This window comes from Phaseolus vulgaris, chromosome 7 (genome assembly GCF_051622355.1).
Source record: "Phaseolus vulgaris cultivar YP4 chromosome 7, ASM5162235v1, whole genome shotgun sequence".
Taxonomy (NCBI): domain Eukaryota; kingdom Viridiplantae; phylum Streptophyta; class Magnoliopsida; order Fabales; family Fabaceae; genus Phaseolus; species Phaseolus vulgaris.
In genome coordinates, this window is record NC_143504.1 from 58,023,641 (window position 1) to 58,041,037 (window position 17,397).

Below are 17,397 nucleotides of genomic sequence, written 5' to 3' on the forward strand. Positions count from 1 at the left end.
GTGATTGTAAGAAAAGGCATGATCAGTAGTATTCTTGTATTGTTCGAAAAATCATTAGCATTCTCATTTCTCATTACAGTACGACAAAAAATGAAAATTGTGTTTTTGCAGAATGTTTTGTTGGAGAAATATCTATTCGAGTACAACTTTTGACACAGATGATCGATATAATTATCCAGTTCACCCTCTCAAAATTCAAACAATTTTATGGATGTGCCTATATATTCCTATAGGAACCCATTCAATGCTCGAATCAGAACTTCCATTAACTGAAGCCATACTTTCTCTTTATTTGCTTGTAAAGTATCTTAATCAATGAAAAGTTTCACAGTATTTTGAAGAGTTCTTTTTCAATTAAAGAAACAACGGGGTTGAGGTGTTTTTAAAAATGCTTAATTAAAGATATCTTAAAAGACTGTTTAGTTTAGACTATGTTTAGAAGAATTTTTTTCTTTTAACAGAAAAAAAAATAAAGCTATAAGTCCTCCATTTAACTTTTATAAAATTTGCAATTAAAAGGTCATAATGAAATTTCCAAGATTACTTGTGTATAAAAATTTATAGAAAATTTCCAATTTTAATAAGCTATTTAAGTGGAATATGCGCTAACCCAAATGAAGGCTTCTTGATTTTGGTTTGAAGCCATTTTATGGTTTATTCTTCCTAGAAGGTTCAATAGTCTGTCATAATTGTATTCTTTTGAGGTTAATTTACTAAACGGATGCATTTTTTTGAAAGAAAATGAAAAAATTGTAACTGAAAGCATGATTTTTAAATAAAAAAGTAATTTATTTTGAGGTGTTTTAAAATATACTTTTAACTATCTTTAAAATTTTTTAAAATCAGTTTTATGAATGCCATGCTTAAAAGTATGATTTTAATGTTTTTTTAGAAATTATGTCGAAAAGGGTACTATCTTTGTTTTTAAATTATATTTTTTAAATAAAGTATGTGGCGACATTGTTTTAGCTTTTGAGTTTTTTTTTTTTAATTTGTTGTATAATTTTGTGAGCATCCTAATAAGTGATTTAATTTCATTCTAAATATCTCAACTAAATACGAAGTGGCTATCAAATTCTTTTTAAAAATCTTGCCAAGTTTCCATCTTGCTTGTTACTTCTTGTGTTATCAATTTGGAGTCAGAAACATAAAAAAAAAAAACTTAGAAAGATAGAGTTGTCTTTCATCTTCCTCCTATCTATTGTTTATCCATTTATCATTGTTTGTGCACCTCTTTCAAATTCTTTGAACTTTGAATTCATAATATAGTTCTTTAATAATTTTAAAGGATTAATGAGATCAAACAATGATCTCATAACGGTTAATTTAATTAAATATTGGACGACTCGTCAAATCACTTGATTTTGAAAAGGTTTGTTTTGATAAACTCTTCACATATAAATAGTTCAATAGATTTGATTGTAGAAGTGGTCCAAGGTCTAAAATAATATTCTAAGTGTTTGTATTAAAAAATAACTGTATTTATAATTTTTATATTTATGAATGGTTTGATAATTAATAATGTTTTAGCTTCAATTTCATATATTTTTTCAATTTTCTATTATTTTAATAATAAATTAAATCACTCACAATTCAGATAAAACATGTTTCAATTATTTCACCCTAATTTTTTTTTATATCATGTTAATCAATTATCCTCTTGAAACTCTTCACTCACTACATTAATGGTATAATAAGCCAATTTTTTGATACCTTCTCACTTTTCTTAAGGATGACATTACTAAAAATCCTCTTTCAAATTCTTTGAACTTTGAATTCATAAACAATTTGTTGCAGGTGATAAACAACACCATTTGAAATTCATGTTATTAATACTTTCCACAATATTTATATTTCTTATCTCTTGATTCTCTTTCAACACAACTGAATCACTTCTCTTTAGTATGAAAGCATACAAAATCATAATATCATTGGGTGGGAAAGTTACGAGGCCCTTACATGCGAGAATTCAAAACTTTATAGGTAGGTAAAGAACATCACAGATTAGTTTTTTTATTATATAAAAAATTCAAACAACAAATTGAAAATCTTGTATTTATTGGAACTAAGAACTTCAAACTAGTTTTTTGGAAAAGTTACATTAAAGACTTCTAAAAAACGTTAAAACTTATCATTTTCTTATGGAGAAATTTATCCAATCCAGAACTGTATATTCAAACAGTTTTGTTTATCAGGTCAGTCAAGATAAGAAACAGTTTTGTTGTTTGCTTCCTGTGTTAAAATTGTAGCTGTAGAATACTTGTACATAAGGGTTTTTAATACCCCACAAGACACAAATTTGTTACCACAAATTGGTAAACTAAAAAAATACCACATGCAGAAAAAAATGGCAAAAAATTGTGATTAAATTTTCAAATTTTACTCATTAGCTGTGCACTTTATAGCATTGCACATAGGGAAACAATTGTAGCAAGTCTTCACGGCTTCGTTTCTGCAAGGTAATAAAGGAACTATTAGAAAAACCAGTCCAGCTAATAATTGAGATTTTTCATGAAAGGAGTGAATGCTACCAATATACTCTTTCGAACAAGCTATTATTGGTTAAAATTTATTGAAAATCATAATTTTTTATAGGTCCCCCCACTCTTCATTTTGTAATCTTCAATAATTCTAACCAACAGTGAAGTATATATTATAAATATAGTAGTCTATTCAAGTAGGAATTTGCCTTGATGCCAATACATCCATTCACGTCAAGGGTTGTAATTTTGTTGGAACAGGACTTTGAGAGTGCCTCCAGACATTTGTCAGTCACACCAACTATTCCAAACAAGCTACACATGACCTTTCAACAAATCAGTACCAGAAGTGATTTTTGGATAACACATAGCATATCAGGTCACATCATATTATGAAAGGAGTACATTTTAACTATACAATAGAAATAATAGTTAAGATTAATTATTTAAACTTGAAGATGATTGTATGACTAAAATGTACTCTTCTGCAATTACCTTACGCTCAAATACCTTACACAAGCTTGGCCACTCGATAAATATGGTATGCCGAATGACTGTCTTGTGTTCAAATGCTATGAAAGAAGTATACCATCATTGCATGCCACAGGATTTAAACTTAACTACTCAGGCTATTATACTAAAATGTCATCATTACTTGCAAAAGTGAATGTCATGTAAAGTGTTGCAAGCTACATGAAAACTTGTAAATGGTGTAGTGAAACATTAAAGTGCTCCTCAATGGAACAAAAAAGTGAACATTCAAACTCGTTATCCTACCATATATCACGAGAAGAATTTATGTTTATAGTATGACAAGAACAAAATAATTTCAGAAATCAAGAATGCACCACCCAGTACTGTATATTCAAGTGCTACAATACAAATTACTCAAATTAATATACCTTAGAAACTGAAGAGAAGTGCAACCCTTTGCAATGGATATGACCCCTTCATCAGTCACACGTACACACCTATCATGTAAAATTATAAATACGAGCACTTTACTTTAATATGATAGATAGATGTTCAGATTGAAGATTCATTTACCATGTCAGATTGAGAGATTCAAGGTTCTTGCACTTAGAAATACAAGAGAGTCCTTCATCTGAAAGATTCTGCAAGCCAAAATTGTATCTATTAGTAGTCTGCATTAGATAGGTTTGCAAAGTGATAACTGCAGAAACCCAATAATTTTTACCTGGGCACCACAAAGATCCAAAAACTTGAGACGTGATAGAAGGCATATGTTCCTGTAAGCTTCATCTGTGAAACTGAACAATAGTAATGATATGAATAATGAATTAATAAATTCCAGGGCAATACAAATTGAATTTAGTGTCAAGTTTTAGTGCCAACCTTGACAGTGCATAGAGATTCAAATGCTGAAGAAAAAGACATTTTTGCAATAAACTCTTCAAACCGTCATCTGTTAATTTGACGCACCTAAATATCAAAATTATGAGACAAGACATCATCAGAAGATTGGTATAATTGACCCCAGTATTCATTTGCATCATCATAATCCTCCCACCCCAAAGTATCGCCTGCCTTACTGATCCATTATCTAGGATTATAATCTCATTGCGTGCAAGATCTTACAGAATCTGTTATAATTTACTGGTGATACCTAGTCAAATTTAGTGACTCTAGTTCTGGATAATTGTCAGCAATGAGTTGTACACCTTGGTCTGAAATATTCTGCAATTATCATAGAAAGTGCTTTGTTCAGACATTATACAAATACCAACTCTCAATACACAATTTTCAATTTATTATAAATTATAAATATGAAGTTGCATTAAGGCACTAAATACCATCTCTTATCTAGATAAAACAAAGAGAGTAAGGGTTTGTTCGGAAGAACCTTTTCATAAACACTAACAAAAGAAAAGTAAGTAGAAAAATGAAATATATTCTTCAAATGCTATAACTAGTGTATGCATCTTGTATTAAATTCTCTAAAAGCTTCTTTTTAACACATGCATAAGCTAATTTATCTTTTCAGGAAGACTATGTAATTTTCTTTTTATTTTCTGATCGCATCTTTTGGAAAAACTTTATCCAAACAGACTCTAAAAGCATATTTAGTAATACTGTTAGAATATTCTTGGAAAGTTTTTATTTAGTAATACTGTCAGTGGACATTGGTAGTTGTACTTTACGTTGTTAATATATATGCTTTCTCCATGTATGAGCTTCAATATAGAAAAAAAAAAGGATTATATGTAACTTGCATATAGGCCTCTAACAAAGTGCCTGTAGGTTATAACTTGGTAGCTAATGTCCACTGACAGTATTACTAAATATTCTGCTTGAGAGAAATATTCTTATTCTACTTTTGACATCTCAGTTAGACTGACACCCCAAATAACAAAAATCAACTGCCATCACATGAAAAAAATATTATTAAAAAAAAGGCATTTTGACTTGGTTGGAAAGCGGTAAATCAATCTTAAGTTCCAAAGCTAGTCTTTCAGAACTTTATTACTTTTATACCAACCAATAGACTTAAAAGGAAGGAATGCATCAATTAAATATGCATACATGCAATACTAAATTAATAACACTGAATAAATTAATTACAAAATCAATGCATAATGTACCTTACATCCACTTATGTTCAAGTCAACTATATGTTTGCAGTTCTTCACTATATATTGTAATCCTCTATCTGTTACCCTGCAATTCGTACTCCAGTACTAAGGATAAGGATTAACTTTTTTTTGAAAGCAAATAAAGATTATCAACTGCAAATAAACATCAAACAGTAAGAAAAGTGTAAAGCACCTAAGATTCCAGTAGATCAAAAAGCTTTTGAGCCGGGGGCAACAACTGCTTATTGCTTCAATTCCTGTATCCGATATTTTTTGGCAGCAATTCAGATTTAAAGACTCCAGGCTTTGAAGAGAATTAAAACACTAGAAATGCTTCAAAAATATTTGGTTAGAATTGCAGACAGCATATATTTATTCTATATCATAAAATTTGTGCAAACATTACCAACTAATGTTTTCTTTATCAATAAATATCTAATTAACAAAGATAATATGTTCCAGTTTCTGCCAAAGTACAAGTTATTATGAGAGGATAATCAGATAGGACTTTTACATTTTAACTGCAACCAGGTAAATTAAGCCCAAACAATATGCAATCAATTATTGGTAGCCAATTCACAATCCAGGGCGCTGGTTCCAGTTCGATCATATCCATGTCTTAATGTTTTCTTTCTTAGATACAATAAATCCTTATTTTTTCAAGCCATGATCGACATTCCCATTACTAGAATATAGCTGTAAGTTTATGATATGTTCTTTCTGTTTATTATTCAACAAATTCACAACGACACAAGTTACATTTGGGACATGTAGTGATATGTCAACAGGATATAATAACCAAAATTTTAAAAGAAAAAGAAATACTAAAACTAGACTATACTATATCAGTTTCATCATTCATGCTCATACATAAATTTTTTTATTTTATCAAAGCTGGATGCACCAGGTTAGAAAAAATTTGAATTTTCCACATTTTAAGATATTAGCAACTGTTTGAAGCAAAATTCTGTATTGCGAAGTTAGAAAATATAAGAATACAGGCATATTTTGCAAATTCCAGTCTGCACTCATCATATCAAATCACCAAGATTCCCACACTTTTCTCTCTTAGTTGAGTGGTATCAACTAATCAGGTTTGTTGCACACAACAGAGTAACAAATTTATATGACAATATTTCGGTTAAACCAGAAAGAAACTTCCATCCTTAACATACAAAAAAATATAAATAGTAAAAAAAAATACATGTTTACCTTATCTTTAAGATGATTGAGATGCGTGTCATCAACATCTCTCGCAAACTCAAGGTTAATCTGCTTCACATTGCGATATCTTGGCTACAAGAATGCATCAAATTCCCCCAAAATAACCACAAAATGTTAAACTTAAGCCATAAAATAACAAATTTTAAAAATCTGTAAAGCCCTTCATTTTTATTTTCTTTTGGTGAATCAGTATCCCTCCAGATACTAAAATGCATTTTAAGAACTTACATCACCTAACATACGTTGTTTTCATACATATGGATCAAGAATCAACATGTTTAATAGAAAAAGTTAATATCTGACAATCAAGAGACACTACACCATAATGGTAGTAAAACTTTTTATCATTGATCTTGACACCCATTATTTTGGCCTTCCTCCTCTCTTTTACTTGACAGTTACAAAAGTTCAATTTTTCCAATAACCAGATTACCCCTAAAGCATGTTATCAAGCCGGTATTTCGGTGTCAAAAAAGATCTTTCTATTATTATTACCCAGTTAACAGACTACAGCAGTTAGGTAATTGAACAAGAAAACAATAAAATTCGTCAACCCAAATCAAACATAAGTTAAATAAATCAAAAAGGAAAAAAAAAAAAAAAACTAACCAAAGAAAGAGCAGCTATAAGGCGATTCCCGGCATTCTTCAATTCGCGCAAATGGAGATTCTAATCACAACCCAAAATCAAATAAAGATTAATACCAAGAAAAGAAAACCTAATTTGATGAAAAATGAGAAGAGCTGAGGAGCAGATACCTCCCAGAGGGGTTGAGAAGAGAGAAGGGTTCGATGAAGTGAAGGCGAAACGAGAAGGAGCGAAACGAGGTCTATGTGAGAAAGAGATAATGTGCAGCATACGAGTTTGAAAACCTTTGGCACAGTTTCTCTGCACCAAATATCCTCCTTTGATTCTGCCTCTGTTGAGCCATGTTCCTCCATTTGCATAAACTCTGCTTCTGAAAAACTCTGCTTCTGAACTTTTGAAATTCGAATAGTTTCTGAATGAACAACAAGCTTAATATAGAGATTTTTTTTTTTATCTTGTAATTTAACTTTTTTGTTTCGTAAAAGATATTCAATTTTTTTTTTTATGTTTCAAACTTTTTCTTATTCCCGCTGTCTAAATTTATTAAAAAATGTTGAATTGCAAATTACGTATTTATAAAGATTAAAGATATACAAATTATATTGAAAATGAAAAAAAAAAAGAATTTGCTGGACCAAAACATGAGGAAAAAATTACCAAAACATATAATTGAAAAATAGAAGAATACACAGATTATATTTGTAACCAAGAAAAATAATTAAAATTTAAGAAAATTATTCATATAAAATGGATTTATTTAAAAAAAAACAAAAATAAGTTTAAGAAAATAGGAAAAAAATAATTTAACGTCAGAATAACTGTTACTTACTTTAAATTTCTTAATGGAATTCATATAACGTGTTGTGCTAAGTAATTATACTATAAAGTAATATAATACATTATGTTTTTACACCTATTTTATATTATTGAGATTTATATAAAAAAAATATTATTGAGATAAGATAATAATAATCATAATATAGTTCTTTAATAATTTTAAAGGATTAATGAGATCAAACAATTATCTCATAACGGTTAATTTAATTAAATATTTGACTACTCGTCAAAAAACTTTGAAAGCATAGGATTTTATCTCAATTAATTATGGATCTAAAATTGACTGAATGTAAGTTAATATAAAACACTTGACTTTGAAAAACTTTGTTTTGATAACTCTTCACATATAAATAGTTCAATAGGTTTTATTTTAGAAGTGGTCTCAGGTCTAAAATAATATTCTAAGTGTTTGCATTAAAAAATAACAGTGTATTTGTAATTTTTATATTTATGAATAATTTGATAATTAATAATGTTTTAGTTTCAATTTCGTATATTTTTTCAATTTTCTGTTATTTTAATAATAAATTAAATCACTGAATAAGATTGGAAATCGAAACAAGAAAATTTTAAACTGATCCGATTAAATTGATCAATTCAGATAAAAACAGATGTTTCAAACCTAATCCAATCTGTTGATCCTGGTGGTAAATGAGTTTTAATTAAAGTCTACAAATTACTTTTAGACTTTGTTTGGATTGAGAAGGAGATTTGTGATGAGGGGAGAGAGTGAATTTATGAGTATTGAATAGGATGCGTGATGTTGTTTAAATTGAAGGATGATAAAGTAGATTTGTGAGAATGATTTCTTGTAAGTTTACAAAATTATCCTTCTTATTAAAAAATATTTAAATAATAAATTATGATTTTTTTTAAGTTTGAATTAATTAAATATTTTTAATATATAATATTCATAATTATTTATATTTTTAATAAAAAATTAAAAAATATAATATAAAATATTTTGGTATTAAATTGAAATAAATTTATTAAATACATTAAAATTTATGAAAATAATATTCATTTGTTAATTTATATAAATATAAATATATATTGTTGATATTATAATTTTATTTTATTATTTATAATTATATGTTGTTATTAATAATATAATTAAATATTTTTGAAATTATAAACAATAAATAAATTTATGTAATATTTAATTTTATATATTAAAATAAAATGCATTCACAAGGGTGTTTTAGTAAAATGCAATAATCCTACTAAATCCCCACAAATCTCTTCATGTGAAAAATGAAGAAAGAAAAAAAACTCTCCACCTCTCCCCCATCCTCTTTCCCACTCTCAAAACCATGAAAACAAACACAAAAAACATTCCCTCCCTTCCTCCTTCCGCTCGGAAGGAAACACACCCTTAGTGTCTTTGTCCAATTATAGTTTCTTAATGATTTTGTTTTTCAACATTTTGGTAAATAGGCTGGTTTCAGTTATTAATTCAATCTCCTTTGGACACAAAAATGTCCATTTTTATTTTGCCTATTTTAATAAGTATACAAAACAAAACCATGGTGAAATTTTAATGGTTCTCTCCTAATTTACATACAGAATATCAATTATTTTAGATACTAATCTCAGGGTCAACAACAGTAGATTGAACACCATCATAACAAGATAAACAAATGCCCAGATCTTTAATTTAATTAAGGTTATGACACATACCATAAATTAAAAAGGAGACTGACAAGAAAATATAGTGACTATTTTGATTGATGTAAAAATAGTTCCTATTAAATTATATATAAAAATGAGTGGATAGATGATAAAAGGAGATAAGAAATACGAGGCTATATGAAACAAATTCCTTTCTTACCAAACCTAATTCAATCTCGGAAGTTAGGTATTTGACAATTAGGAAAAGCATATAATTTTACGAGCTTACAAAATCAGTATATACGAATATTAAAAGATGTGTAGTATACAACCATTAAACAAACCACAACCTAAGGGTAAATTAGTTTTCAGGAAGAATTCTTAGCTACTGACTGTGTAATAACTGATAGGGTAGAAGGTTACAGCAACTAGCAGAGAAATTAATTCAATGGACCCTTCTAGAAAGGGAAGACAAAATTAGGTAATTAAACGTTGAGTTCATAGAATAATCAAAATCAATAATATGTGCATGCTAATTAGGGATAACTCCTGGCTTAGACTGTAAAAGGCTAAGGACCTAACAAAAAAATACATAAAACACAGCATTACCCACCATTTAAACTCAGTATCCCCATCCAATCTGTTTACACCCTCGCCCTCTTCTACAGTACAGACTCAAAACAATCCAGTCAGAAATTTTTGGGTTGCTTACAGATTCTGTCTTTCCTCCATATGCAACATTTCCCCCACCTCATTTGCCTAACCAGCACAACCAAGCCCATGGTAAATCTTTCCTATGATAAAAGATTCATGCAGTAAGGAATGCATGAATGCAGGCAAACCATGGTTGAGAAGATACAGCTTTTCACCATAAAAGTCTGAAATTTATATACAATCAACGTGAGAATGAATTAGTGATGTGACACTAATCTAATCCCAAGCACTTGTCACACCTTGACCATATCCTCCACCATAATTGCCATATCCCCCGGCAGCTCCACCACCAGTTCCACCGCCATAGTAATCTGTTGATTTATTAAATGAGCCCTCTCTCCTAAAATCACGACCACCAAAACGGGATCCCCCTGACCTCCTATTTCTGTTGCCACCACTGTAAGCAGACCTTGCAGCATAACGGGTCAGCCAGGCAGGAACTTCTTGATTTGCCTCTTGCATCAGATCAGCCAATGGTTTAGCCAAGGATAAGTTACTTTCGTTGAAAAAAGCCGTTGCTAATCCCATTTTACCAGCTCGCCCCGTTCTTCCTATTCGGTGCACGTAATCATCAATGTCATTGGGAAGATCAAAATTTACCACATGTGCTACCCGAGGGATGTCCAGACCACGTGCTGCAACATCCGTTGCCACAAGAATTGGTGTGTTTCCGGTCTTAAACGACCTCAATGCTAGTTCTCTTTCCTGCATACAAAACCATTACATAGTACACGTTTATTTTCAGAAAATTAAAATTACGACATTAAGATAGATTTTAAGGGTTCAACTAGAAGTTCCTACAATTCATTCTTCGTAGAAAAAGTGAGCACAACAATATCATGATTCCTGACAATTTGGACGAAAAAACTTTGTACCCAAAGAAACGAAAAGGTAATTTGAAACTTCAAAAGGCGTAAACAAAAATACCAACAAGTTTCAAATAAAAAAATCAAGTGATGGCAACTAAAGGGAGATAAACATTTTGAATTTTAAGAAGAAATTATTAGAGAAAGGCACTTGGGAATTGCATGTTAATGTTAACCTCATCTGAGATGATATGTCTAAAAGCAGTAAAAGGAGAATCAAAATGTTTCAGACCAACAGATAAGGAATCTCTGGTGGAATGAAAGTGTTCAACAAAAGAGGGTACATTAAATCAATATATGAGTGCAATAATGCGAATAATTGGGCAAGGTATCATAATGTCAGAAATGAGAAGAGAAATTGAGAATGAAACACGTTCAAAAGCTTTTGAAGTGTTCTAAAATGATTTTGGGATGAAAAGGGAGAATGTATTATACATAAGCTGGCCAAAAGCAGAGAAAGGAAAACGAACGAGAGGTTTGGATCAGTTAGGATGTATTAAGATGAAGGGAAAGTTATGATAACAGATCAATATATCAAAGAGAGATGAGAAATACTTCAGTAAATTTTTCATAGATCGACAAGAATCAACATGTAATATGGAAGAACTAGAAATCAAAGAAGATGGGAAAAACATTGGCTTCCTACCACAAAATTCAGACAGAAGAGTGAAAAGAGACCCTTAGAAGATGGATAGTTAGTGTTAAGGCAATTGGCCTAAATGGTATCCCTATTGAGGTTTGGAAATGATAGGGACTAAAATGGAGTCTTGGACAGGAAGTCTTAAATTTGATCCTTTATTTTTCTTTTTGATAAAAGATTGAGCTGCCCGTATCTTATAACACCTTTAGTCACATCCGGAAATATAGAACTTCATAGCACAGGTTAAACTCTCGTTAATACATCTATTTGGACTAAACCAATTCAATCCCCTGGTCACTACTAAAGAAAAAGTAACATAAAATAAACAAAGTGACATAAAATGAACAAAGAAAAAAAAAGGCAATTTCAATGTAATCAAAATGTTGGAATGCTTTACACTTTATACATAGACTCGATTATGAAAAGAGACTCACTTGTTGTGTTCTATCACCATGAATGCTAGCTGCAGGAAATCCATTAACACACAAGCAGTGTTCCAATGCATCAGCTCCTTTCTTTGTTTCCACAAAAACTAATGTCAGACCTTGCTGCAAAAAACAACCCAAAAATCCTTTATGAATATGATAAATTAGCAACTCAGATTTACCTACTCTTCTGGCAAACAGTTGTTTCAGTGCAGCACATATTTTTAAAAATAGTGAATTTCACTAACAAAAGTATAACTAATCATGGCATACACAAATACAAGGCTGAAGAGCAGCAATATGTACAGGTGACAGCAAATTTACCTTGCCACAAATTCCATTTTCCCTCTGAGCATGAAGAAGATCCATGAGATGGCTTCTCTTGTCTGACTCAAGCACATATTCTACTCTTTGAGCAATTAGATCAGTACTTGAACCGACCCTTCCAACAGCCAGAAACACATAACTTGAAAGAAAATCCGATGCAAGTCTCTGCATTCAAATAAAAGTTGCAAAATGTGTTATCTCAAACCGACATTTTCAAAACTCTTACAAACATTGTTCTATCATGTAGCTAAGAAAATTACATCTAGCTGATTGCTGCATGGTTGTCAACAACTCAAGCTTTTTTTATTTTTTTCTACCACACATACAAGGCATCATCCTCATCACAAAGTATTAGTAAGCAAAACTTATGTATCTTAGTGACAGTTGACAAAGAGAAAACATCACCCTCAACAATTCCACAAAATTATATCACCGTCAATTATTCAAATAAACTACTGATGCAACCACCATACTACAACACAGTTGCTCAAAGACTGTCTTTTCTCATTTAAAATTATATATACCCCAACAGTATAAAAAAGAAACAAAAAGAAATACCAGAAAAATGTAACTTTTGCAGTAAATGAATTTGTTATCTTCATTAAACCTCCGTAGAGGGGAAAGAAATAGTGGAAGAGAAAAGAAAAGAGGAATGAGTAAAAAGGTACGTTGTTTGGATGGAAAGACATACATGAGAAACATTTATTTTACAGCTCACTGCATAATCAACTGCGTTTAGTGTAATGTGGGACCAACCTGCCCCTCACCCTCTCTTCCCCTCCTTTCTTCCTCCCTCGCCCACTTTCAGAAGTAACAAACAAACCCTAAAGAAAGGTGTTTCCAGCTTTAAGAAAAAGATGAGAGATTCAACTTCCCCCAAGTTATTTTCATTTTACAAAGACATAGCACTAGAGAGATTTTTTTGGGGGGGAGGAGGGTGGAGTTCATCATGCAAACACATAATAATTTATAAATATGAATGTGAGTCATAAGTTACCTGTATCTCTTTGGGAAATGTGGCACTAAACAGCAGTGTCTGTCTAATGCCCGGAGGAGGCATGTCCATTTGTTCAACTATCTTTCTTATTTGAGGCTCAAAACCCATGTCCAGCATCCGATCTGCCTCATCAAGCGCCAAATACTTTATCATCTGCAGTGACACCCGAGCCCTCTCAAGCAAATCCACCAATCTTCCTGGAGTAGCCACCAGAATATCAACTCCTCTCTCAAGCTCCCGTAGCTGAAGAATACAACACAATATTAATAGTGAATTTTCTCATCAACGGTTCGTGATACTTACATTAGAGGAACCAAGCCCAATTATTTAAACACACTGTGTCCTTGCCAGAAATTTAAAAAAAAGGGCATGTTTTCTGTTTAACGAGTTATGTTCCTCATTAAAAAGAAACAAAATATGTTTTTTTTTTTTTGTTTAACAAGTTATGTTCTTCCTTAAAAAAGAAAAATCAACACACATAAATATTGAATGCATCAGCCTAAACCCCAAAGTTAAGGAAGTGATGATAAATAAAACAATAAAAAAAAGTATATAGAAGCAGAGCATAAGGCTAAAATAAGCCAGAGTGATTTGAACAACATCATGGGTGAAAATAACCTGTTGGGTGATTGGAGCGCCTCCATAAGCAACCACCACTTTGACACCTGTTTGGTAAGAAAACTTTTTGGCCTCATCATGTATCTGCAGGATAAGGGCATTTTGAATTTTGAGGATATAGATAGACCGATATACATAATAAGGCAGTATAAACCAGAATCTAAAATCAGAATAGCACCTGACATGAAAGTTCCCGTGTGGGGGATAGGATAAGTGCAAGCGGAAAAGCAGTTCTAGCCACACGTGGCCTTTGAACATATTGCTCCCTCATGATTCCACTTATAATAGGGAAGCAAAAGGCAGCTGTCTTTCCTGACCCGGTCTGAGCACAGGCCATCAGATCTCGCCCCGAAAGAGAAATTGGAATGGCATACCTCTGAACCGGGGTTGGTTTCACATACTTGCATCTGTGTATATTATTATTCAATGCCTCACCCAAATCTATTTCGGCAAATGTATTCACAGGCGGGGGCACATTCTCCCCACTAGTCTCCACAGGGATATCATCATAAGCATCAAAGTTAATCCCAGTGTTCTCTTGCTCATCCAAAGATTGATCCTCAACTTCGTCATTCTCAAAAGGGTTCGCCTCACGCCTCCCACGGTCCCTCCCCGCCCCTCTACCATTCCAGCCACCGCCAGTCTGATAGCCAGAATTATATCCTTGTTGCCGCCCTTGATCAGCTTTAAAGTAACCACCACCCTGATGAGGAGCTGCACCACCAGGATTCACTCGGTCATTCACCGGCAAAGGAGCCGGCGTGTGTGACACCGCAGGAACCTCCGACGACAATGACCTGTTGCGAAGATGCGGAGGCACATATGCACCTCGGGGAGGGAGAGCCGAGGAATTGCCATTGCCAGAACCAATGGCTGAGTTGTCAGCAGAATCCGCCCACGAAGTTCTCATAGTTGCAGAAATCGCGACTTTGCTCTTGTAACAAGCAAATGCTGAACAGAACAAAACAAAAAAAAAACAACAAAACACAAAACTACGCTTCCCACTCCACGATCCTCTTATTCACGCTTTGTCACACAACCACGATCAGCTACACAGTAAAACGAAAAAAAAAAATTAACAAATCACACAACAAAAACCGAGATCGCAGCAAGAAAACCTCAATATCAACAAAATCAAAGAACCTCAAATTGCGAACACGAAATCCAGCAAAGCAAACCAACAAATTCTCAAATAATTATCCAAAAACCGAACATCTTTCAAATAAAAAAAACGCTCCTAAAATTTCAAAACAGAAATTACCAATCCGCAAGCAAACAGATCGAGAAGAAAAACGAGAGCACACGATTTGTGTAAACAATGAGCGAATCGAAATCGAGAGAGAAGAAGAAGCAACCTGAACGAATGAGGGAAGAAAGGAAGTTGGATTAAGATTTTGTGTGTTTCGAAGAACACCTTGGCGAGGATATCGGTGAAAGGAAAGGAGATTTTTCTCGGCGTTTTCCGAGTTGAATCAAAAAATTTCCTAATTTTCTCTTCACGTTTTCTACGCTGCTTGCCAAACACAAAACTTTTGTGCGCTGAAAATGAGACGAAGGTAAAAATATCTAAATGAAAGAAAGAAATAAATCCACCGTTTGCGTGTGAATATTCTATTCTATTATAATTGTGACTCTAACTTGTGCTTTTTTTTTTCTTCTCTGCGTTTACCTCTCCAACTAAAATAGCATTTTCTTTTTTTCCCTCTCACTCCTATCCGTTGATCTCTTCATGACTTATTTTTACTTCTTTTCTTTTTACAAAATAAGAATAAGATTAAACATATAATAACAGATAAATCTAAATACTTTTCTAATAACCAAAATTAGTTTTTTTTTTAAATATAATGTAAATCAATTTATAAATAATTTAAAATTCGTTTTTTTTAAATCTTGTTTATTATTGAGGTTTTTGGAAATATTTAAATGAAGAAATAAATTTTATGAATCTAAAAGATAAAACTAGAATTCTAATAACTCCGTCCAGTTAAAAGTCGATTGTTATTATTTTATTATATACAGATTTTATTTTAAATAATAGATTAATGTTATTTATTGATTGACATTAATTAAGATATTATTTTTTAATATCAATAATCTGTTTAACAAATATCAAATAAAAAATTTATTTATTGTCAACAAACATTATTTTTAGTTGATGTTGAAGTTGCTTTTAATTATTGACGATCAAAACATAAATAACATTATTTTTTGACCAATTTTATAGTCAACATTAATATAATGTATTTTTTAACTGCTATTATTAAAATTATTTATCCGCCAATACATGTTATCATTATTTTCTAGTTAATAATTTTTATTTCTTAATCAAAAGTAATGTGATTATTTTTAAATTGGATTTTTTATTAAAATTTATAATAATTGTTTTTTATTGGTATATAAGTAGTAATTTTGTATTTAGTATTAAGTAAAATAATTTATCAAAATAAATATAAATTTAGTTAATCTAAACTTTCTCATCTAACCAAAATATTTAAAAAATAAATAATTTATAAAAAAAAATCAAATTTAATATATTTAATTTTTAAAAAATGATAAAATTAGTTATTCAAACATGTTGATCAGATATTTCTTTCTTTCCATCTTGCACAATATTTAGTAAAATAATGAATCTTATCTTTAATGTTCTTGTATAGATAAAGAAGTGAGCCTAGATAGTACCTGAAACTTGTTATACAATTACTGACGTGTCGGTTTTCGATCGCTTGTTTGATCCTTGTTCCAAGACTTCTTCCTTAACTTGTTGATGCACGGCCGAGATTGATATGCAAAGGTACTCTGACGATCAAATACTAAATCAGAGTGTATAGTATATATATTAAGAACTGATTAAAAGCATTACACTTTTGTAGATGGTTTATTTATAGTGTTTAGTCATGAGTCATCTGTTATAATGAGTGAAATCTATCATATATCACTTAGTTTATTTATAGTGTTTAGTCATGAGTCATTTGTTATAATGTGTTAAATCTATCATATATAACTTAGTTTACTTATAATGTTTAGTAATGGGTCATACGTTATAATGGACCAAATCTATCATATATCAGTATTAACTTATTTTAATTATATTATTTAGTCATAGGCCATTTGTTATAATAGGTTGAATTTATCATATATCAATGTTAACTTATTTTTAAAGAAGTTTCTTGATTTTTCGGGACATTACCCGAATTTGGTGAACGTGTCACGAATTCTTAGAGAGTTCTTGCAACTGCCTTAACTGCTATTTATTGTAAGTGCTTTAAACGTGTATTCTACCCGTAGGTCGGTCACCTATTTACTGAGTGCTTTATTTTTTTCCCAACCTTATGGCCATAATCTTGGTGAGAAATCCAATATGTGTCTTCTCATATGGTTCTTTATATACTTTAATGTATGCATTTGGTATATTATTATTCAAAATAGAAAATGTAAGAGTGTAAACATTGGTGTAAAAGTGACATATTATAAGAAAA

The 17,397-nt window shown here is 31.2% G+C and overlaps 2 protein-coding genes across 2 annotated transcripts; both read right to left on the reverse strand.

Moving 5' to 3' along the window:
• Positions 1-2,171: 2,171 nt before the first annotated feature.
• LOC137830668 (RNI-like superfamily protein) lies at positions 2,172-7,305 on the reverse strand. The gene is made up of 12 exons (XM_068638132.2): positions 7,057-7,305; positions 6,908-6,967; positions 6,287-6,370; positions 5,268-5,398; positions 5,084-5,159; positions 4,108-4,178; positions 3,837-3,923; positions 3,679-3,751; positions 3,528-3,595; positions 3,383-3,451; positions 2,690-2,795; positions 2,172-2,452 (listed from the first exon to the last, which is right to left on the reverse strand). Exons 1-12 carry the CDS (start codon positions 7,243-7,245, stop codon positions 2,387-2,389), a joined length of 1,080 nt encoding a protein of 359 aa, XP_068494233.2. The 5' UTR covers positions 7,246-7,305; the 3' UTR covers positions 2,172-2,386.
• A 2,469-nt stretch (positions 7,306-9,774) lies between these two features.
• Positions 9,775-15,570, reverse strand: LOC137830669 (DEAD-box ATP-dependent RNA helicase 37). The gene is made up of 7 exons (XM_068638133.2): positions 15,277-15,570; positions 14,100-14,970; positions 13,922-14,005; positions 13,304-13,546; positions 12,304-12,471; positions 11,989-12,102; positions 9,775-10,753 (listed from the first exon to the last, which is right to left on the reverse strand). The coding sequence occupies exons 2-7, from the start codon at positions 14,829-14,831 to the stop codon at positions 10,265-10,267; spliced, it is 1,830 nt and encodes a 609-aa protein (XP_068494234.1). The 5' UTR covers positions 14,832-14,970; positions 15,277-15,570; the 3' UTR covers positions 9,775-10,264.
• Positions 15,571-17,397: the final 1,827 nt, after the last annotated feature.